Source organism: Narcine bancroftii, chromosome 12 (assembly GCF_036971445.1).
Source record: "Narcine bancroftii isolate sNarBan1 chromosome 12, sNarBan1.hap1, whole genome shotgun sequence".
Lineage (NCBI taxonomy): Eukaryota > Metazoa > Chordata > Chondrichthyes > Torpediniformes > Narcinidae > Narcine > Narcine bancroftii.
Genome location: NC_091480.1, coordinates 62,942,766 through 62,967,877, shown reverse-complemented (window position 1 = coordinate 62,967,877; position 25,112 = coordinate 62,942,766). Strand labels below are relative to the sequence as shown.

The following is a 25,112-nucleotide window of genomic DNA, read 5'->3' as shown; positions in this document are numbered from 1 at the left end:
ATGCAGAAGTATATTTAAGTACTGTGAAGTGCACCCGATGTTCAGAGACGACCAAGATTGATTTCTGCTCTGGTGTTGGCAGGTCTCACCTGTCATCTAAGAGATGTGACAATTGGTTGGAATGCTCTAATTGGTAGAAGTCATTCTGGATAAAGGGTGGGAGAGTTCATTCAGGATTGATGCTTTTTGAATTCTATTTTCCTGGACCCATTCTGTTAAATTTGCTCTGCCCCCTAGGACAATCTGTCCATCCTTTCTAAGATGTGTGGTTCAGAACTGCTCACAGTGCCCCAGGTGTGAGCTTGATAAAGCTGCAGCTTAATTTCCAACCTTGAGTATTCTAGCCCTATTTATGCAAAGGACTGAGATTCTGTGAGCATTTTTGATTATTAGGCAGCCATGATATATTGATGATCCCCATAAATGAACCTTGGTCTCCATTGCTTCTAGATTTTTACCCTTTAAAAAGTCCTTGGCGCTATTTAAAAAAAAATTTTTTTTTAAAGGTGCCAAGTGGATGACAGCAAAATACAAACTTTGGGGAACTCAACAGGTCAAGGCAGCATCTGTAGATCCACTGAGTTTCTCCAGAGATTGCTTTTGTTTTTGCTTGGCTGGAATGAATAACAATTCCATGTATGAAGTTGGAGCCCTACCTGTGTACTTACTTTATTGAAGTAATTTTTTTAAATGCTAAATTACCTGAGATCCCTTCTAGGTAAAACTGGCATTTGGGGAAGTGAAACATTTATCTGTTTCATGACTGTTTATCACAGGAGGTCAATGGCCACAAAAAAATAGGAAGTGAATATTAGAAAATGTTTTTATTTTAAAATGTAATGAAATGCATTTTTTTCTTAACATCTTAATTCCTCTACCAATTTGACAGCAATATTCCAAGCCATTCAGCGCATAGCCACATGAACCCTTGCACATCCCCACCCCAAAATGTGTGAAAGTTTTAGAGGGGTCACCGGAGAGCATTCAGCACAGATAAATGAAAAAAGTCTGGGATCTTTTGAGTTGCTGTTCAACTTTTGGAAATTGCAATTGTGAAATAATTTTTCTCTTCACATTTTAAAGCATTCGAGCTGCACAGGAACAGGCCCTTTGGCCCACCATGCTGGTCTTACTCATCCCCTCTGCCTGCATGCGGTCTCCATTGCCTCCCTGTTCATTTGTCTGTTGAAAGGCTTCTTAAACTATTGATACAGCATCAGTTTTGCATGTCGTATTGAATATATTAGGAATGTCACCTCAGTGCGATCAAATACTGGTGTGACAGCTACAAAAACTTTTATTGCAAAACAATCTTTGATTAGAGTGTCTCTACAGTTTATTTGACTAAATCTGATGAATTGCATTAGGAAGTGGAAGTGACTGGTTTGACAATTCTTAATGTTTTGTTTGTATGCAAGTGATTCTTCTCAAACGAGTTGTGTAATGTGACTATGTTTCATTATTTTACTTTGTCCTTTATGTTGCTGTTACTGAATGACCTCAAACACTCTAAAATATTGCACTTCTGCCCTTGATTACAGGCGAAGTGAAAATAAGATTTTATTTAGATATTAGTTCTTCAAATTTTTTTAAGTTGGCGAGATTGCTGGTATTCCTGGCTCGGTCTGTAGTAGCTATAGAAACCAAATCTGTGTTTGTAGAGAGATGAATGACATGCTTGTGAAAGAAGTGCAAAAGAGAGATTTTTTCCTGTGCTCTTGCTTCGCTTCTTGAACATGTCATCCAGATTGGCATTTCAGGGAGGTACTGATAGAGTGCTTGCACTCTTCTAAGGTACTGTGAAGTGCATGTTAAGAAGTCCACAGCCCTATATTTGAAGAGAATTTCAACTGAAATGCCCTCTCTGCTCATTCGAACTTGCTAACTGCTTGTTGTTTGTCATGCGCAATATCACTGCATTGTTTGCCTGCATAGATCACTGCAACTTAAAGTAATTGAGAAAAGGAGCTTTCTTTCTCAAGACATCCAGCTACATTTCCAAATGTCGTGTACCAATTAATTTAATTGGCACATTGTTTCAAAACCATTTTTGCATTGAATGATAATGGCCTGTCAGATTTGGGTTTCATTGTCATGTGTACCAAGATGGAATGAAAAGATTTACATTGACTATAAAACAGGACAGCACAGGAACCAACCCTTCAGCCCACATGTCTGTGTTGAACATGATGTCCAAATCAAACTAAAATCTACTGCTTGCACCTGATATGTCACTTCATTCCCCTTCGTATTCCTATGTTTATTTAGAACCATAGAACATTACAGCACAGAAATAGGCCTTTCGGGGATTCTGGTCTGTGCCAAACTATTTTTATGCCTTGTCCCACTGACCTGTGCCCAGTCCATAGCCCTCCATCCCCTTCCCATCCATGTACCTGTCCAAATTGTGCTTAAATGTTAAAATTGAGCCTGCATTCACCACTTCAACTGGCAGCTCATTCCACGTTCCCATCACTCTCTGTGTGAAGAAGTTCCCCTTCATGTTCCCCCTAAACTTTTCTCCTTTCACCCTTAACCCATGTCCTCTGGTTTGTATCTCGCCTACCCTCAGTGGAAAAAGTCTACCTACATTTACTCTCCCCTTATTCTTCTACGCTCCAGGGAAAAAAGTCCTATCCTGTTTAACTTTTCCCTCTAACTCAGTTCCTGAAGTTAGTATCATAGAAAATCTTCTCTGCACTCTTTCAAGCTTATTGATATCTTTCCTGTAGTTAGGTGACCAAAATACTCCAAATTTGGCCTCACCAATGTCTTGAACAACTTTACTGTAACATCCCAACTCCTATACTCAATACTGTGATTTATGCCAGTATGCCTAAAGCTCTCTTTACAACTTTATCCACCTGTGACGTCACTTTCAGGAAATTATGTATGTTTTCCCAGATCCCTCTGTTCTACTCCCCTCCTCAGTGCCCAACCATAAGAAGCTTCTAAAATGTTACTATTGTATCTGCTATCCATGGTAGCCCATTCCAGGCACCCACCACTCTCGATGTACAATATTTGTCCTGAACATCTCCATTAAACTTTCCCCCACCCTCATCTTAAACACTTGTCCCCTCATGTATGACAATTTTGCCTTTGGGAAAGGATTCTGACTGTCCACTCCATCAATGTCTCCTATTATTTTATAAACTTCTATCCGGTCACCCCGCAGCCTCTGACTCTCCAGGGAAACCAACCCAAGTTTATCTGACTTCTCCCCATAACTCACCGACAACATCTTGGGGAACCTCTTCTGTCCCCTTTCCAAAGCCTTCATATCCTTCCTGTAACGTGGGGACCAGAACTGCACGCAGTATTCCAAGTGTGATCTCACCAAAGTTTTATTTTGCTACAGTGTGACCTCTTTATTTTTGTATTCATGGCCCTGCCCATTGAGCATTCCACGTGCTTTCATTTACCATCCAATCCCCTTGCATGGGTGCTTTCACTGAGCAATGGATCTGGACCCCCAGATCCCTCTGCACATCAATGCTTACTGGCATATAATTTCCTGGATTATCCCTTTTTTTTCTGTTGTTCAACTAAGCTATATCATTAGCTACTCTCCAATCCTCTGGGACCTCTTCTATTGCCAGTGAGGATCCAAAGATCTTTGTCAAGACCCCAGCAATCTCTTTACTTACCTCTTCCAATAACCTAAAGACCTAATATAACCTCTTTCATGATTCCAAAATGCTCTGATTATACCGACATGAGTATTCTTCACATTATGCTCCCTGTCACAGTCCATTTCCTTCTCCTTGGTAAATACCAATGTAAAGTTCTCATTTAGTACCTCACCTACTTCCTTTTGCCTTGCCATCCCTATTCTTTCTTCACACTGAACTGGACTCTAATTAGTGGAACCTTGAACAACTGCCACATGTCAGTTGTGGGCTTGCCTGATAAGTTGTTCCCAATGAACTCCCCTAAGCTCCTGCCTAATTGTCATAATTTACCCTCTTCAAATATTGTACTTTTCTTCGAGGCCCAAGCTTATCCTTGTCCATATTATCTTTAAATTTCAGTAAGTGTTCACTATTCCCAAACTATTCACCCACTGAAACTCCAATCACCTGACCAGGTTCATTTGGCAATACAGGGTCGAGTATGGTCCCCTTCCTGGTTAGGCTGCTTCTAGAAATTCTTCATGGGTGTACTTAAATTCTGCCCCATCTCGGCCTCCAGTACTGAGGGCATCACAGTCAAAATTGAGGAAATTAGTCTCTCAATATGGCAACACTGCAGCTTTGCATAATCCATCTATGTGTTTGTTCCTCCACCTCCTGGTGGCCATTGGGAGGCTTGGAGCCCTATTAAAGTGATTGCACCTTTTCTTTAGCATGCGATTCAAAGGTTAGGAAAGTGCTAGCATCTCAGATGCCATCTTGCAAAAAAAAAGGGGAGAAAAGAAAACCCTTTCAGAGATGGCGAGTGGTCATGGATCACGCTAATTCCTCCATAATAGCCACTGCTACCCCTGACTCTGGACTCGATCCAGGTTGTCTTTACGCACTGTTGGGAGCCGTACATGAAGTTTGGATAATCCCTATAGTCCTCTCTGTAACCAATATAATGAATATGTTCAAGTTGCTGATGTTAACAAAGTCTTGCTGATATTCATTTTGGATTTTTCTTTGTGACAACAGCGCTAAGAGCAGTTCCCAAAGCCTCCAGTGATGAAATTTGAACAGTGCAACCAATGTCTAAGCAGTGCAAGCGCAAAATTTGAGTTATCCAGCTTTGTGGATGATGGAACAAGAGTAAACTAGGGCAACATGACTCAGTTTGGAATTCAAATTGTATTTGCTAGACTATTTTTATGAAATATGACTTTTGATTCTTTAAGGCTAAATGCAAAATTATTTCCTGTAAGAGTGAAATAATGTTGCTATTTGTAGCTGATTTACTTCAATGTAGTCAAGTGATTCCTGGCAATTCTTTGTCTGAAACCAAGAGTTTCTAAATTCCTCATCTTTTTCATTGGATTCTGGATGAAGGAGCATGATTACTTCTGGAATTTTGGATCTCTACAGTTATGCAATTCTTTTAGTCAATTGAACCAAAACAATAGTGCAAATCTGCAAGAATGTTATAATCCGATTAACTTCTGAAGCAACATGTACTGAATGTTGCGATAGGCAGTGCATTTGGAAGCTAGACTAAATTTTCTCAACAGCCTTGTAACTGAAGATGAATTATTTTGTCGTTTCTGGTATTTGTAAAATGGAAATTTGTCCTCACTATTTTGAGCTGATCAGTCATAAACATTTCTCCAACACTTACCCCTGTAAAACATCCATCAAGTTGTCAAATGTAGCAGACTGGAGAGAATCACTATAGGGACAACTAATGCCTTTATACTTCGCTCACAGTGCCTTGGGCAGAAGAGGATAAAAGGAAACTTAATTTCAGTTGGCCTGGTATTGTTGGTCTTTGGATAAATAAATTTAAAAGATCAGTATTGGCCTGGTTACAGTTTAAATAATATAGAAATATTAATGTCTTAATGACTTATCCAGGTATGGTCATGCATTTTCTGTCTGAAGATTGTGGGAACACGTATGGTGATAAGGAAATTGAATAAATACTTGAAAGGTGAAAATAGTTGCTACGAGGAAAGAAAAAGGGAGTAAATCTAACTGGAAAGCTCTTTGGAAGAACCAATCCAGGCGCAGTTGTATTGTCTGTGATGCCGCCAGAAGGATCCAGTAATGCTACTCTGTATTGCAAGTAGCATGTTAATACTTTGGCTTCTCTTTCATTAGGCTTGTTATGGAGACGACCCTGTTCTATTGGCAAGGAATGTGGCTTCTTACCTGAAACAGGAGAAGATGATTCTAAGCAATGTAGAGGATCAGCAGGTAGGAGGAATGCAAATGAAGGCCAAAAGTTGTGGGTTTATTTATTCATTTGCTAATCCTTTTCTTTTTGGTAGATCTTCAAGAATCTGGCCATCATACCTCCCTGGATCTCTTTGGTTCACTCATCATTAACAATGTGAGGTTGTCCACTTGTGACATGGCGCCAACAATCTTCTTAGTGCAAAGGAGCTGAGACTTTTTTGTTGTGTTATTATCATGTTCATTTTAAATCCATTTTCCTGTGCTTTCCTTGGACAGTGCATGCAATGCTGCAATACTGGTGCACCCAGTAGCTAAGAGTGGGTTATCCATTACAGTGGTTGAGGGCTGCAAAATGTTCTAAAAGTTGTCCTGCTCAAGATTAGGGAAGAAATAAAAGCAGCAAGCGCAAATGCTAGAATTGGTTTGTTTTGGAAGTGGAGTAAGATGATGAAAAGCCATTTTGGAGATGAGCCCCCTTTTCCTGCACTTAAACAGCCTGGATGTTGGTGACCAAATGAATGGATACTATCTCATCTGGGGGATGATGAAAAAAATATTTGGTGATTTTTTTTGTCGGGGGTGGGCGGTGGCAGAGAGAAGAAGATTATCATGTTGCTTCATTTTAACCCTGCCATCCAAGGTAACTTTTTTTAATTTGGACCCTGGTAGCTGTTCAATAACATTCCAAATGTATTCACGTGCTACTCTTTAACTCAAGAATTTATATTTTTTCTTTTTTTCAAAAAAAAAGCTGGCGCAGCAAATTTCTAGCATGTAATATGATGCATGATCACAGATTCCAGTAAAACACCTATGACTTCTCTTTCCAATCCTTTGATCTGTTTTCAATGGTTGTTTATCTGTAATAAGGGTGAACCTGAGGGAATCCAGGATCTGGAAGGGTGAGTGTAATAGAACATCTAAGTCTGGATGTTTCCCTCCTCGTCAGGAGCAGGTTCTGATAATTCTGGATGTCGAAACAATTGGAGGGAGATGGGGAATTTTTTTTCCCCCTTTGCAAAATAAGGCCCTGTTAAGTCCAAAAAGTAAATGCTGAGAATGTGCCTCCAAAATGCTAAATGGCCCTCTGGAAATTTTATGCCCATTTTAAATGCAATTTACATGGAATACTTGTTTTTTTCTGTTGATCCCTCTCAAAGTACTTACTGCCAATACCTTATTATTTTGCTTAAATTACATTCTCCTGCATTCTCAAAACTGAACAATAACATCATCAGAGTTGTGATTTTTTTTTCCCCCTCCCCTTCTTATTTTCCCCCACTTTTCTCATTTCCAATGGAAATTGGCGACACATGGGCCCTTTTGGCTCATGAGCCCATGTCGCCCAATTGCACCCAATTAACCTATAACCCCTGTACATTTTGAACAACAGGAGGAAACCAGAGTCCCCAGAGGAAACCCACGCAGACGCTGGGAGAATGGACAAACTCCTTACATACAGTGTGGGATTTGAACCCCAGCCCTGATTGCTGTAACAGCTTTGTGCTATTAAGCTAACTGTGCCATTCTATGTATTTCTCTGGCCATTTGCCTTTGAAGACTCTGGAAGTGAAATGGATGCATCTAAATCTGATGCCACTGAGTAGGAAGTCATCTTTGTGCTACTACACCTACACATAGCCAAGATCATCACTTCTGGACCTGGTTCAATAATTCATGCATGCAGACTGTTCAGCAATAAAATCAAAAAAGCAGCTGTGATCCATTTTCAGTGCAAGAAATACTAATTAAGATCATTAACTCGTGTTTCTCTTTCCATGGATGCTGAGTGTTTACAGCATTTTCTTTTTTAAAAAAAATCACCTTCCATGTTTGTCTTTATAATCAATTTATTTAACTTTGACACCCTTGCCTCACCAAAGTCCACAGTCTGTTGCATTTTTAGCTGAGACCTTTAAATTTCTATTGGTTCCTTTGTGTGACCCAATTTTAATTAGCCTGTTTTCACTGGCTACCAACTGCTAAAACGCTTGTATATTAGTGCAATTAAAATTACAAGGTGAGGAGAATTTAAGTGTAAATTTTTCCTATATTTTGTGTGGTGCAAGCAACTTGCCATGTAACCTCGGCTGCAGCATTACATACAAAATGCAGCTTTTTTTTTCCCCAATATCTGCCAAATCGCAATGTGCTAGATGTTTCTAAGAGACTAACCACTACTTTTTTTTAAAAAGTACAAGCACCCTGTATTTTCAATTTAATTTCCTTGCCTGGGAGAATATTTGAACATTTTAAACAAAGATTCCTTTTGGATTTAGTGTTGCCTTTTGTCGAGTTTTTTTTCCACTCTTTGCTGTGGTTATTTTTAAGCATCAGATTGTTGCACGAAATCAAATGGTACCCAAAAAGGCCATGAGGATGGTTGACTAAAGCCCCTTTTACATAGAACCTTCAAGACCGCTTTCTTCTGGTTTTTATGCACTCCACCTACCTGCGTGAATGCAGAAAAGGTCAATTGGCGGGCCTGTTCTGATCTGGGTTTCCTCTGCCAAGGGTGGTAGTATCAGAGGTGGAGTGAAGTCGATGAAAGCGGCTCAAAAGGGGGACAGCTGATGACGTCAGAACTGGCTCAGTGGAGCTATCAGTGTACAGACTCAGCTTTCTCAGATCGCTTTTCTCTCTACCTGCAGCATGTCCCTGTTCCTCTGCCTGCCATATCTCGCACTGTTTTAACATTAGTTTCCGTCAAGACAAGTGAGCCAATCTCATGTGGGAGCTGGGCACTAGTTGGATACTTTCATCTGAGAGACGTCACCTTCACTGAGTAATAATCGAGTCAAGTGTAAAACTCAAATTAAACTTTGTTTGTCAAAATTAAACTCAAATTTTCTGCATTCTCCCTGTAATACACTTTTACTACTGAGCTCATTTTATCTTATAAATTTGTTCCTTGAGTATATTTTTGCAAAACTTTGTCAAGGTTGTAACTAACTGAAATAGACTATCAATGGTCTGAAGGAGTCCTCATCTCCCTAGTGCCAATATTCATTATTATTATATATTGCTTTATGTTTCTAGATTGGGTTGATTTCACATTATGTGGATTTCACATTTGTAGCAGTGAGCACACATAATTTTAACAAGATTTATAGTCTGGTTTTCTTTGGTGGCAATCAACTTTGTTGGAGAATCACTGTCCATTCTGATACTGAGTGTAGATCCCATTCAAACAAAGGAAGGTAGAGTCTTAAATACAGTGATTTATTTGTTGATTGGGAAGCAAAATAAGAAATACAGTAAAAATGTTTTTAAGAAAAAAAAGTGTTCCTTTAGAAAAGTGTGCAGCAACACAGAAGTGTGCATATAAAACCTCAGCACTGTGCCTCTCAGTAGAGGGTGGTGCTGCTGTACTACATCTCCCGCCCCTTTTGCCCTGGGAAGTTGGCTCGCTAATCTCTGCTATGTAAAACGACTGAGCGATTTGGCTTTCAGCGTAAACACTGAATCCACTCCTCCCCCTTTACACGTAACGCAAGTAGGGCAATAATGAGGATTTTCTATGTGGGGTGGGGGGGGGGGGAGAACACAAAGCATGGATCAGTTGAAAAGTTTGACGGAGTGGTGGCAGATGGAATTTAATCCAGACAAACATGAGGTAATGGATTTTGGATAATCTATAGGCCTAATTACACAAAACCCACTTAATTGGCGTGTGAATGACCTGTCTTTAAAGGCAGCTCAGGTTGTTCACACTGAACCAAGAAATGCCAGGTCAGTGCAACCTTTTACATGAGCAAGCTGGCATCCTGAAGCAAAAGGATACAGGACCTGTAGCATTACAGCGCCGGCGTCCTGTGTGATGTAGCATTATGGCACCGGCATCCTGCGTGAACCCTTTTAGACAGAAGCCATTGCAAAATGCATTGGCTCTGATATTACCTGCAGTATCAGAAGTGGGATGAAAATGATCTTCCACCATCCCACCTTCGTATTTATACAGGTGGGTGAAGTGGTTAAAAGGCAGTTAATTCCTGGCTTTTAATGTCTGTGTAAAAGGGTCTTGATACTGGCTTGACACAGACAGTAAACAGGAAACCTTGGGAGAACTGATGTATAGAGGAGCCTTGAAGTGCAAGTTCATTGCTCTGAAAATAAGGATGCAGGTGGATAGGGAGTGAAGAGATGTTGAGCCTTGCATTTGTTGACTACAAGGCTTGAGACATTGTGTTGCAGCTGTACAATACATTTGTTAAATCACACTTTGAATATTGTGTGCCATTCCGGTCACCACATTATAGAAAGAGTGCAGAAGTTCACCAGGGTTTGGCTTGGAATGGAGGGCTGTAGCTACAAGGAGAGATGGGTTAAGCTGAGGTTGTTCTCAGGACAATGAGGCATAACCTTTATTGAGGGTCATAGATAGTCAGTCTTTTTCCAAGGGGAAGGGAGTCTGTCAGAAAAGGAGTTGAGGGATGTGGTCCAAGTGCAGGAAAATGGGGTTAGCATAGATAGGCAACTTGGTTTGCATAAGGAAGTAGCTATGGTCTTTGAGTCCTCTTTGGCTGCTAGGGAGGAGCTGGAGGATTAGAGAATGGCAAATATAGTCCCCTTGCTTTTATTTTTTTTTAAAAAGTAACCGAGAGAATGCTGGAAATTAAAGACTGGTGAGTCTTATTTTAATGGTGTTTAATGGAGACACTTCTTAAGGATGAGATTTGGAGAAGTACAGTCTACTCAAGGATAGTCAGCATGGCTTTGTGAAGGGAAAGTCATGCCTCATGAGCCTAATTGAGATTTTTAAGGAGGTAACAAAAGAAATTGATGAGGGTAGGATGGTAGATATGGTCCCCCACAAGACTCATCCAGAAAGTCATGAGGCACTGGATCCATGGAACCTTTGCTGTGTGAATTTAAAAAAAAAAAAGAGGCTTGAAGAAAGCAGAGTACTAGTGGAAGGCAAGTATTCTGCTTGGAGGTCCGTAACTAGTGAAGTGCCGCAGGGATCTGTTCATGGACCCCTGTTCTTTGTGATATTTTTAAAATATAAATGACCTGGATGAAGTGGCAGAAGGATGGGTCATTGTTTGCAGGTGATGGTGGGGGGGGGGGGGGAATATAAAATAGAGGAATTTTTAGCTCCCAAAATTGCAAGAGGAGGAACAAACAAACTAATAAAACCATTTGAAATTGAGGAAGTACAGGATATATTGAAAAAGCTGCCAAACAATAAAACACCAGGAGAGGATGGACTTCCAATAGAATTTTATAAAACCTTTAAAGAGTTATTAATTCCTCCTCTTCTGGAAGTAATGAACCAGGTAGAAGAAACACAAAACTTGCCAGATTCATGTAAGACAGCAATAATTCCAGTAACACTAAAGATGGGGAAGGATCCATTAACACCAGCACCATATAGACCAATATCTCTACTTAACTCAGATTATAAGATAATAGCAAAATTATTAGCAAACAGATTGGCCGATTGTGTATCAGAAATAGTAAAACAAGATCAAACTGGATTTATTAAGAAGACAGAGGATGATGTCTAAACTTATTAATCTAATTCGTGCAGTTCGAGGAAATAAGAAACCAACAGTGGCTGTTGATTTAGATGCAGAAAAAGCCTTTGACAGAGTAGAGTGGAACAATTTAAAGTATTACAGAAGTTCAATCTGCCAGAAAAATATATAAATTGGATTAAAGCATTGTATAATGGACCATTGGCAAAGGTAGCAGTAAATGGATGTATCGAATCAATTCAAATTAAGTAGGACAACTAGACAGGGATGTCCATTATTCCCCTCATTGTTCGCCTTAGCAATAGAACCATTGGCAGAACTGATAAGAACAGAAAATAAAAGGGATAAAAATAAAGGAGGAGTATAAAATCAGCTTATTTGCAGATGACATCATAGTATACCTAACAGAACCAGAGATATCAATAAAAGAATTAAATAAGAAATTGAAGGAATATGGAGAAATATTGGGGTACAAGATCAACGCAAAGAAAAGTGAAGTGATGCTAATGAGTAATGCGGATTATACAGAATTTCAAAAAGAATCACCGTTTAAATGGCAAATACAAGCAATCCGATACCTAGGGATCAGGTTAGATAATAACTTAAGCCACTTGTACAAACTAAATTATTAACCACTGATAAAGAAATTGCAGGAAGGCTTAGAACATTTGGAAAGAATTACTGCTAACGTTGATAGGGAGGGTAAACTGCATTAAAATGAACATGTTTCAAAGGATACAATACTTATTTCAACTGTTACCAATTCACTTAACAGAATTTTTTTTTTAATGAACTAAAGAGAATAATCAGGAAATTCTTGTAGAAAGGGAGGAAACAGAGGGTAGCGTTAGATAAATTAACAGAGAGGTATAACCAAGGTGGTTGCAGTTACCAAATTTATTATTATTGAGCTGCACAATTAAGGTATTTATCAGATTTTTACCAGACGAGGGAAAAACCAGACTGGGCTAAGCTAGAACTAGATAAAATAGGGGAGAAGGTACTGGAACATATAATTTATAAGTGGGATGAAAAGTTGGTGCAATATAAAAGCTCACCAGTATTGCATCATTTACTTAATACATGGAAGAAGATTCACGTAGAAAGGGAAAAAAACAAATTGCCAAATACCAAAATTATTATTTTACAATAGATAACCTTTCCTTTAGAGAATGGGAGAGAAAAGGAATCAAAAGAATAGAAAATTGTTTTTTTTGGGAAATAATAATATGGAATAATTCATGGTACAATCTTTGCATATCATCAACTGAAATCTTATTTAAAGGATAAATTGGGAAACAGACTGAGATTACCAGAAGGAAGCAGCTTTGAATATGTGATTACAGACACAATGATAATTAAAAGATTTATAATGAACATGTACATCAAGCTGCAAGATAAGGAAAATTATGAAATAATCTATGAACCTAAACAGAAGTGGGAAAAGGATTTAAACATAAAGATAAAAAATGAAGTATGGGAAAAGTTCTGGAACTATGAAGAATACAAGGTTATGTATGATACAGTATAATTGGTTATACAGGTTATGTATCACTCCTCAAAAATTAAAAGAATGGGATTCAACATTATCAGATGTTTTTGCTGTAAGAAGGAAATGGGAACAACAGTACATGCAATTTGGGCATGTACAAAAGTGAATACATTTTGGGAAGAACTAAATCAGATATTAAATAAAATCACAAAAAGTAACATACCAAAAAATCCAGAGATCTTTCTTTTAAGTAACATAAGTAGTAAAGAATTAGGCCTCAAATTGGATAAAGCGCAAAAAAGATTCATTGCGATAGCCTTAGCAGTAGCAAAAAAATGTATAATGTCAACTTGGAAAATGGAAGAGAGCCTGAGAATACAGCAATGGTACATGGAAATGAATAAATGTATTCCATTGGGAAAATAAAATATAATTAAAAAAATAAGGTCACATTGTTTGAACAAATTTGGGAACCGTACATGGAACATAACAGAGGGCTTGCCTCGGATCTCCATCCCCTAAAATAAGAAGACAAAACTACTAGATTCAGTGTAACAAATAGACGATGCATTTTTCCTGTTTATTTTCTTTTGTGTGAAGATATTGTTTTATTGTATATGTTGAATATGGGTTTTGGAAGAGGGGGGAGGGAGGGAAAGGGGGGAAAAAGGGGAGAAAATGCCACTGTTTATATTTAATGAGAAACGTTTGTACATATTTTGGTTGATATGGTTCACAGTGTGAAAAATAATATAAAAAATTGTTTGCAAATGACATGAAGGTTGGAGGAGTTTTGGATGGAGCTGGAGATTGTTGAAGGTTACAAGAGGATACAGACAGGATGCAGAATTGGGCAGAAAAGTGGCAGATGGAGTTCAATCCAGTTAAGTGTGAGATGATGCATTTTAGAAGGACAAACCAGAAGGCTGAGTACAGGGTTAATGGTTGGTTACTTAAGAGTGTGGATGAACAGAGGGACCCTGAGGGATGTATGGATTTGCATCCCAAGGTCACTGTGCAGGTTGATAGGATAGTTAATCCCTCAAGGTCACTGTGCAGGTTGATAGGATAGTTGATCCCTCAAGGTCACTGTGCAGGTTGATAGGATAGTTAAGAAGGTCTATGGGATGCTGGGCTTCATTAGTCAGGTGATTGAGTTCAAGAGTCGAGAGGTCATATTGCAACTCTACAAATCTCTGGTGAGACCACACTTAGAGTATTGTCTTCAGTTTTGGTCACCTCATTACATTGGGAAACAGGTTTTGTAAAGCAAGATAAGCAGAGCTGGAACTTTACTCTTTGGAGTGTTGCAGGGTGAGAAGAGACTACAAGATTATGAGAGGCATAGATAGAGTGGACACTCAGCACATGTTTCCTAGAGTAAGATTAGCAAACACCAGAGGATGTGTACAAAGTGAAGGAAGGGAAGTTTAGGGGAGACATAAGGGGTAAGTTTTTTTTGCACAGACTTATTGTCTGGAATGCCTTGCCAGGGATGGTGGTGGAAGCTGAAACGATAGGGGTATTTAAGAGACTCATAGACAGGATCACGAATGAAACAAAAATGCAGAGATGTGAGGTAGAGAGGATTTAATACTTTCATTCGGAAGGGATATATAGGTCAGCCCAATGTTAAGGGCCAAAAGCCCTATACTGTTCTATGTGACCAGTGAGGAACTAAGAGTGCCTAATACCAGAGTGCTATCACCTTATTTAAACTCAAATGCAAAGTGATCTGGCAACCATCTTTCCTGCGGTTGGTGTCAGCAGTTTGGATGGAGGTTGGCCTTCTGTGCTTAACGAGACCACCCTGAATGTGGAGCTTTAGCTCTTTCATATCAAAGGGTATAGGTAGCCTTTGTCTCCACGTCACCACTACACCCCCCCCCCACAGCCATCTCCAATTCCACCATGTCTGACTCGTCTTCCTTCATCTGACCCTTTTTTCTCTTGTGTCTCTCTCCCTTTTGTCTAGTACCCACTAATCAACTTCCTCCACATTCCTTTCTGCATCATACTTCACTCCACCCTGATTCACTGATCTTCTAATGACCCCTGTCCTAACCCTCCCACCCTGTCCATTACACTGGCTGTCTCACATTTATACCTCAGCCTGAAACTTTGACAACTTTCTCCCACTGATGCTGCTTGGCTAGCTGAGTACGTCCAGCAGGTTGCTCTTTGCTCCAGATTTCAGCATCTGCCGTCTCTTGTATGTTTCAAAGGATGCATTACTGACTATCTTACTTTATTGGGGTTCACCCACGACAATGTAGGATCCACATCAGAGACAGCAGACTGGAAGATTCCTACTGAAGGGCTCCAGCCTGAAAGTTGACTGCCTTTTACTTCCTATCGACACTGCATGATCTGCTGAGTTTCTCCAGGGCTTTTGTGTATTTTTTTTTAAGAGATACAGTACGGTATGGGACCTTTCCGGCCCACGAGCCCATGCCTCCCAAATACACCGATCATCCTCCAAACTCCATGTGTTTTGGAGGTGTTGCAATGTTTGCACTGCTGTGTTTTGTACACAACAAACTGAGGAAGGTTCCTGTGACCAGTGGTCTGTTTTACATTGATAGAGAAGTAACTGGGTAACTCTTGTATATTTATAAGAAAAGGCTATCACTGTCCATTGGAGTGCTTTCATGCTGTAGTGCTGTGGACTGTTGCATCATCTCTCACAAGCTGGTTTATGACGAAACTCTTGGTAATGTAGCACACTGGGTTCTTGTTTTTATCACTGAGACAGTTTATTTCTTTGTTCAAGGTTGTCGTGGGGCATGCTCACCCTATGGAGTTTGAAAGGCACCAGAATGTTGAACAGAAAATTATTGCCCTGAAAAATAGCATACAGGTAAGTGCCTCATTTTTAGTCTTAGTGCTGATGTGGCAGATCCTTTCAAATACATGATTTGAGTGTTTAGTTGGTTTTCCTTCAGGATAGTTTCTTTTGCATTTTGGGAACCCCTTTTAAATGCAAATTCTGCGCCCCCCCCCCCCCCCCGCCCCCAGTCATGACATGTAATCAGGAATGCTGATGAAGAGTTAGCTCCAGTTTGTATGTATCTGTACATTCATTCCAGCACTGCAGGTAGATGATCAACAGCCCAGAACTCGTGGTGTAAATAACTGCTATTCTACTGCATCTTTACCTTTATAATAGACTAAGTCCAATGCTATGAGTGCAGTTCCCTGGAATCCTTGACCACTACAGAGATTTTGGAGAATAAAGCTGGAGACTGCCAGAGTGGGGGTAGAAGAGTCTCTGGGAGAAGGACCATTGGCGTGGGGAGGAGGAGGTGGTCGCGACAAGAAGGACTGCCAGCGTGGGGAGAAGAGGGTCTTGAGGCGGAGGGGACCGCCAGGGTTGTCAAAGAAATGTAAACAAATTGAAGCTGAAGGAGTGTATCTCTGATGTCTGCAGATACTGTGATTGTATTAAAGACACGCGGTAAATGCTGGAGACCAGTCTCGCAGTGACCATAGGAGGTAAAGATATATTACTGGCATTTTTGGGTCTGAGCCCTTCCTCAAGACATAAGCAAAAAGCAGGCACCTCTGCTCTGTCTGCCACAATAGTGTGGATATCCCAGTGGCCACCTATTTTAATTCCCCGTCTCATTCCCTTGCTGACGTGTCTGTCCATGGTCTGGTGCACTGCCAGAAAAAGACAAACAACAATTTGGAATAACAACATCCCATCTTCTGTGTAGGCATCCTCCAACTGGATGGCATGAATGTCAATTTATCCAGTTTCCATTACCACCCCCCATCTTTGTCCACCTGTCTCCTTTCCTTTAGTTCTCCCTTTCCCCTCTTGTCTCCTTTTACAGAGCCAAAATCAATTCTCACCTTTCTTCTTGCCTCCAATTTACACCTTTTATTTGTTGGTCTGGACTCCTCCCCCTCCCATTCTTTCCCCCTTTCTCTCCCCAGCCTTTATTCTGCCTGCTTTTTGCTTATACCTTGAAGAAAAGCTCAGGCCAGAAATGATGGAAATATATCTTTACCTCCCATGGATGCTGCAAGGCTGGCTGAGTTCCTCCAGCATTTCTGTTTTATTTACACTGCTGGAGGAACTCAGCAGGTCGAGCAGCATTCAGTGGGAGAAACAGAATGGTCGACATTTTGGACCAGAACCTGTTATCGAGGATCAGGCTTAATTAAAGGGCTTTTGCTTGAAACTTCATCTATGCTTTTTCTCCTACGAATGCTGCTCGAAGCACTGAGTTCCTTCAGCAGTGTGCTTCGCTTCAGATTCAGGCAAATCAAAACTGGAATATGGACATTTTCTGAGACCCATTCTAAATATTCATATATTTTAAAAACTGCTATACGTTTGAAACTGTTTATGTTTAGGCATGTGAACAGGAGTTGAAATTCCTAGAAGAACAACAAGATGAATTTGATTTCAAGTTCAAGACTTTCAAGTTTCAAGGTGATATTTTTCTCTTTTCTATGGGTACCCCAAATCTGGTAATGAGCAACTGGGAGGGTATTGTACTCGTCTCTAATTTCTAAAGTTTTTTTAATAATTTTTTATTTTTCATACTGTGAATCATATCAACCAAAATATATACAAACGTTTCTCATTAAATATTGTTTTCCTCTACCTTCCCTCCCCTCTTCCCACCCCCCTCCAAAACCAATAAATATTCAACATATACAATACAATAAAACCATTAAACAATGTCATCACACAATGAAAAATAAACAAGAAAAATGTGTGATCTATTTTTACATATTGGATCAAATCGTTTTGTCATCTTATCATTTTAGGGGATGGAGGTCCGAGGCACGCCCTCTCTGTTATGTTCCATGTATGGTTCCCAAATTTGTTCAAACGTTGTGACTTTTTAAAATTATGTTATTTTTTTCCAATGGAATACATTTATTCATTTCCATATACCATTTCTATATTCTCATGCTCTCTTCCATTTTCCAAGTTAACATTATACATTTTTTTGCTACAGCTAAGGCTATCGTAATAAATCTTTTTTGCGCTTTATCCAATTTGAGGCCTAATTCCTTACTTCTTGTAATACTTCGAAGAAAGATCTCTGGATTTTTTGTTATATTATTTTTTGTGATTTTATTTAATATCTGATTTAGATCTTCCCAAAACATTTTCACTTTCTTGCATGCCCAAATTGCATGTACTGTTGTTCCCATTTCCTTCTTGCAGCGAAAACATCTATCTGATCATGTTTGATCCCTTTTTTAACTTTTGGGGCGTGATATATAACCTGTGTAACCAATTATACTGTATCCTGTGTAACCTTGTGTTTATTATATTCTTCATAGTTCCAGAACATAATTTTTCCCATGTTTCATTTTTTAATCTTTGTTTAAATCCTTTTCCCACTTCTGTTTGGGTTTATAGCTTATTTCATCCTTTTCCTTATCTTGCAGCTTAATGTACATGTTCATTATAAATCTTTTAATTATCATTGTGTCTGTAATCACATATTCAAAGCTTTTGGTAATCTCAGTCTGTTTCCTAATTTATCCTTTAAATAAGATTTCAGTTGATGATATGCAAAGATTGTACCGTGAGTTATTCCATATTTGTACTTCAACTGTTCAAATGTTCATAAATTATTTCCCAAAAAACAATTTTTCTATTATTTTTATTCCTTTTCTCTCCCATTCTCTAAAGGAAAGGTTGTCTGTTGTAAAAGGGATTAGCAGATTTTGCGTCAATAGTAATTTTGGTATTTAATAATTTTTTTTTTCCTTTCTAAGTGGATCTTCTTCCATGTATTAAGTAAATGATGCAGTACTGGTGAGCTTTTGTATTGTACCAGCTTTTCATCCCACTTATAAAGTATATGTTCTGGTACCTTCTCCCTTATTTTATCTAGTTCTATCTTAATCCAGTCTGGTTTTTCCCTTGTCTGATTAAAATTTTAAAATAAATGCCTTAATTGTGCGGCTCTATAATAATTTCTAAAGTTTGGTAACTGCAACCACCTTGGTTATACCTCTCTGTTAATTTATCTAACGCTACCCTCTGTTTCCTCCCTTTCCACAAGAATTTCCTTATTATTCTCTTTAGTTCCTTAAAGAATTTCTCTGTTAAGGGAATTGGTAACTATTAAAATAAGTATTGTATCCTTGGGAAGACATTGTTATGCCTTACCTCTATCAATGTTAGAGGTAATTCTTTCCAATGTTCTAAGTCTTCCTGCAATTTCTTTATTAGTGGCTGATAATTTAAATTGTACAGGTGGCTTAAGTTATTATCTAACCTAATACCTAGTTATCGGGTTGCTTGTTATTTGCCATTTAAATAGTGATTCTTTTTGAAATTCTGTATAATCCGCATTACTCATTGGCATCACTTCACTTTTATTTGCGTTGATCTTGTACCCCAATATTTCTCCATTTTCCTTCAATTTCTTATGTAATTCTTTTATTGATATTTCTTGTTCTGTTAAGTATACTATGATGTCATCTGCAAATAAGCTGATTTTATACTCCTCCTTTATCCCTTTTATTTTCTGTTCTTATCAGTTCTGCCAATGGTTCTATTGCTAAAGTGAACAGTGAGGGGGATAATGGACATCCCTGCCTAGTTCATCTACTTAATTTAAATTGGTTCGATACATATCCATTTACTGTTACCTTTGCCAATGGTCCATTATATAATGCTTTAATCCAATTAATATATTTTCTGATAGATTGAACCTCTTTAATACTTTGCATAAATAATTCCATTCTACTCTGTCAAAGGCTTTTTCTGCGTCTAAAGCAACAGCCACTGTTGGCTTCTTATTTCCTTGAACTGCATGAATTAGATTAATAAATTTACAGACATTATCCGCTGTTCGTCTTTTCTTAATAAATCCAGTTTGATCTTGTTTTACTATTTTTGGTACACAATCGGCCAATCTGTGCTATTAGTTTTGCTATTATCTTATAATCTGAATTAAGTAGAGATATTGGTCTATATGATGCTGGTGTTAGTGGATCCTTCCCAGTCTTTGGTATTACTGTAATTACATGAATCTGGCAAGTTTTGTGTGTCTTCTATCTGGTTCATTACTTCCAAGAGAGGAGGAATTAATAACTCTTTAAATGTTTTATAGAATTCTATTGGGAATCCATCCTCTCCAGGCATTTTATTTTTCGGCAACTTTTTAAATATATTCTGTACTTCCTCTATTTCAAATGGTTTTATCAGTTTGTTCCTCTTCTTGCAATTTTGGCAGTTTTATTTTAGCTAAAAACTCTTCTACTTTATCATCTTTCCCCTCGTTCTCCGTTTGGTATAATTGTTCAGAAAATTCTTAAAGTTTTCATTAATCTCTGTTGGGTTTTATGTGATTTGTTTTTCCTTTTTCCTTGATGCCAATACAGTTCTTTTAGCTTGTTCTGTTTTAAGTTGCCAGGCTAATATTTTGTGGGGTTTTTTTTCGAAACTTTATTTATTAATTTTAACATATGAAGAAAGTAAGTAATTCACGTACAGAAAAAATACAAAATAAAGTAATACAAGTACAAAGTAACATAGTTAATACAATACTAATCTCGGCATCTCCCCCTAACAACTAAAAACTAAGACTAAAAAAAAACTATTTTTAACCCCTAAACCCCCCCTCCCCATCCCCACGATAAAGAGTGAAGAATTAATACTATTAGTATAATAAAAAATATATATCTTTAAAAAAAAATCGATATATATAAAAAACAAAAAAAATATTAATTAAGTATTAATTATTAATCCAAAATTTTTTTATTATATAAGAATATATATGAAAAAACAAAAACAAAAAGAACTTAAACGGAAAACAAACCAACTTAATAAAAAAAACTGAAAAAAAAGAAAACATATATATAGAAAAAATATATAATAAAAAAAGTTTTTTTAAAGAAAAAAAAATGATTAATTCAAACGTATTTAAATTGTATATAATCAATAAATGGGGTCGACTTTAACTCATAAAAAGACATCTTATCTTGTATAGAAAAAGATATTCTTTCCATAACCAAACAAAACTTCATCTCTGAATCTTTGGCTTGGCTTCGCGGACGAAGATTTATGGAGGGGGTAAAAGTCCACGTCAGCTGCAGGCTCGTTTGTGGCTGACAAGTCCGATGCGGGACAGGCAGACACGGTTGCAGCGGCTGCAGGGGAAAATTGGTTGGTTGGGGTTGGGTGTTGGGTTTTTCCTCCTTTGCCTTTTGTCAGTGAGGTGGGCTCTGCGTTCTTCTTCAAAGGAAGTTGCTGCCCGCCAAACTGTGAGGTGCCAAGATGCACGGTTTGAGGCGATATCAGCCCACTGGCGGTGGTCAATGTGGCAGGCACCAAGAGATTTCTTTAGGCAGTCCTTGTACCTTTTCTTTGGTGCACCTCTGTCACGGTGGCCAGTGGAGAGCTCGCCATATAACACGATCTTGGGAAGGCGATGGTCCTCCATTCTGGAGACGTGACCCATCCAGCGCAGCTGGATCTTCAGCAGCGTGGACTCGATGCTGTCGACCTCTGCCATCTCGAGTACTTCGACGTTAGGGATGAAAGCGCTCCAATGGATGTTGAGGATGGAGCGGAGACAACGCTGGTGGAAGCGTTCTAGGAGCCGTAGGTGATGCCGGTAGAGGACCCATGATTCGGAGCCGAACAGGAGTGTGGGTATGACAACGGCTCTGTATACGCTTATCTTTGTGAGGTTTTTCAGTTGGTTGTTTTTCCAGACTCTTTTGTGTAGTCTTCCAAAGGCACTATTTGCCTTGGCGAGTCTGTTGTCTATCTCATTGTCGATCCTTGCATCTGATGAAATGGTGCAGCCGAGATAGGTAAACTGGTTGACCATTTTGAGTTTTGTGTGCCCGATGGAGATGTGGAGGGGCTGGTAGTCATGGTGGGGAGCTGGCTGATGGAGGACCTCAGTTTTCTTCAGGCTGACTTCCAGGCCAAACATTTTGGCAGTTTCCGCAAAGCAGGACGTCAAGCGCTGAAGAGCTGGCTCTGAATGGGCAACTAAAGCGGCATCGTCTGCAAAGAGTAGTTCACGGACAAGTTTCTCTTGTGTCTTGGTGTGAGCTTGCAGGCGCCTCAGATTGAAGAGACTGCCATCCGTGCGGTACCGGATGTAAACAGCGTCTTCATTGTTGGGGTCTTTCATGGCTTGGTTCAGCATCATGCTGAAGAAGATTGAAAAGAGGGTTGGTGCGAGAACACAGCCTTGCTTTACGCCATTGTTAATGGAGAAGGGTTCAGAGAGCTCATTGCTGTATCTGACCCGACCTTGTTGGTTTTTGTGCAGTTGGATAATCATGTTGAGGAACTTTGGGGGACATCCGATGCGCTCTAGTATTTGCCAAAGCCCTTTCCTGCTCACGGTGTCGAAGGCTTTGGTGAGGTCAACAAAGGTGATGTAGAGTCCTTTGTTTTGTTCTCTGCACTTTTCTTGGAGCTGTCTGAGGGCAAAGACCATGTCAGTAGTTCCTCTGTTTGCGCGAAAGCCGCACTGTGATTCTGGGAGAATATTCTCGGCGACACTAGGTATTATTCTATTTAGTAGAATCCTAGCGAAGATTTTGCCTGCAATGGAGAGCAACGTGATTCCCCTGTAGTTTGAGCAGTCTGATTTCTCGCCTTTGTTTTTGTACAGGGTGATGATGGTGGCATCACGAAGATCCTGAGGCAGTTTTCCTTGGTCCCAACAAAGCTTGAAAAACTCATGCAGTTTGGCATGCAGAGTTTTGCCGCCAGCCTTCCAGACCTCTGGGGGGATTCCATCCATACCTGCTGCTTTGCCACTTTTCAGTTGTTCGATTGCCTTATATTTCTCATCCAGGGTGAGGACCTCATCCAGCTCTAGCCTTACGGGCTGTTGAGGGAGCTGGAGCAGTGCGGAATCTTGGACTGAGCGGTTGGCACTGAAAAGAGATTGGAAGTGTTCTGACCATCGGTTGAGGATGGAGATCTTGTCGCTGAGGAGGACTTTGCCGTCTGAGCTGCGCAGCGGGCTTTGGACTTGGGGTGAGGGGCCGTACACAGCCTTTAGAGCCTCACATTTCTATTCTTCCAAGTAATCGCTATACATTTCTTGGCCACTGCCAGCGCTAAGTAAATAAAAGAGATCTGGTAATTATCTAATTCTAAATCAATCAACGGTTGCATATTCCTTAATAAAAATATATCAGGGTCTAATACAATATGAAGATTATATAGATTATTAAATACAGATTGAATACCTTTCCAAAATTGTTGTAACCGATCACACAACCAAGCAACATGTAAAAAAAGTACCAGAAACCTGATCACAACGAAAACAAAGATCTGACTTACTAAAACCAATTTTTAAAAATTTTTCGGGTGTTAAATATAATTGATGTATAAAACTATAATTAATCATTGCCAGTCTAGCATTAATCAATTTTCAAACATTATTACGGCAGATTTCAGACCAATCTTCTTCAGTTATTGTTAAACTTAAATCTTTTTCCCATTTCATTTTATCTTTATCCCAATCTATTTTACTTTCACTTTCCAACAAAATACGATACAAACCTGATATATAACCCTTTTTTGGAAATGAGAGCACATATTTCTCAAAATCAGTTTCAGACAGTAAATTCATTTGACGACCGTATACCTGTTTTACAAAAGATCTTAACTGATAATACACAAATATAGAATTACCACATATCAAATCTCTTTTGCAATTCTACAAAAGAACAAAAATGACCTTCTAAAAAACAGTCAGATAAATTATGTATTCCTTTCTCCTCCCATTGTTTCAAAATAATATTAGATACCATGAAAGGAACAAGTTGATTATTATATAATGGTAATATTCTGACCATTTATTTTTCAATCCCATTTTATGTAATTTACTTGTCCATAAATTCATTAAATGTTTCAATATTGGTACATCATAAGTTCGTAACAAATTTTTATTCCATCGAAATAAAAATTCATTTGAAAATTTTTCAGAAATAACTGCCAATTCTATCTGTGCCCAACTAGGCGTATCTTGTGTGGCCATTAATGCGCTAAGAAATCTAAATTGAGCTGCTTCATAATAAAATTGAAAGTTAGGTAGCCGTAACCCTCCAAATTGAAAATCCCACATCAATTTTTTCAACGCCACCCTAGGAAATTTTCCTTTCCACAAAAAATCCCTAATTACTTTATATAAATCCTTAAAAAATCTTTTTTGTAAACAACAAGGAATTGATTGAAATAAATATTGTATACGAGGAAAAATATTCATTTTTATAGTATTAATTCTTCCTAATAAACCCAAAGGTAAATCTTTCCATTTAACTAAATCTGCCTTAATCTTCTTCATTAAAGGAAGATAATTAAGTGAATATAAATTTTGGTAGTCAGTATTAACATTAATTCCCAAATATTTAATTTGTTTCGTCCACTTCAAATTCGTAATATTTCTAAACATTGAATAATCATCTTTACTAATTGATAAAATTTCACTTTTAGTCCAATTAACCTTATAACCAGATAATTGACCATAAATCTCTAAGGAATCTTGAAGTGCTGGCAGAGAAACATCAGGATCCACCAAATACAGCAAAACGTCATCCGCAAATAAATTTATTTTATAATCTTCATTCAAGACTCTCATACCTTTGATACTATCATTCTGACATATTAATTGTGCTAGAGGTTCAATAACTAAAGCAAACAAGGTGGGTGATGATGGACATCCTTGTCTAGTAGATCTTGTTAAATTAAAAGATTCTGAAAGCAAACCATTAGTAACAACTCTAGCTTTCGGACTATTATACAGAGCCCTAATCATACCAATAAATGAGAGACCAAACGAAAACTTTTCAAGTACTTTAAATAAAATCTTCCATTCTACTCTATCGAATGCCTTTTCTGCATCCAATGAAACCACCATTGGATAATTCTTCTGAGATTTAGATCTATTTATCAAAGTAATTAATCGTAGAATATTATCCGAAGCATACCTATTTTTTATAAAACCTGTTTGATCACGATGTATTATCTTTGGTAAATACTGAGCCAATCTATTAGCCATAACTTTAGCCACTTCTCTAACTCTCTCTTTCTTCAGTTTGGATGCATAACTGATAATTTGACCTCGTAAAAAAGCTTTCATTTCATCCCACAAAACAAACCAATCAGAAACAGAGTGAACATTATTAGCAATGAAATCCTCAATTTGTTTTCTCAAATAAACAATAAATTCTGGCTTTTGTAGTAACATAGTATTAAATCTCCATCTTAAAAATAAAGTATGTTGTGTAACTTGAGAACTTTGATATTCCAGTAATAACAATGAA

At 38.4% G+C, this 25,112-nt stretch overlaps 1 protein-coding gene across 6 annotated transcripts in view; it reads left to right on the top strand.

The window, feature by feature from the left end:
• The window catches only part of LOC138747308 (signal transducer and activator of transcription 3.1-like), a 91,463-nt gene that overhangs the window by 18,073 nt on the left and 48,278 nt on the right, over positions 1–25,112 (top strand). For all 6 annotated transcript variants that reach the window (XM_069906409.1, XM_069906408.1, XM_069906407.1 and 3 more), the window contains 3 exons: positions 5,775–5,870; positions 15,598–15,684; positions 17,190–17,268. In XM_069906409.1, the coding sequence (XP_069762510.1) occupies positions 5,841–5,870; positions 15,598–15,684; positions 17,190–17,268 (196 nt within the window). In that variant the 5' untranslated portion in view covers positions 5,775–5,840. The remainder of the gene's footprint in view (positions 1–5,774; positions 5,871–15,597; positions 15,685–17,189; positions 17,269–25,112) is intronic.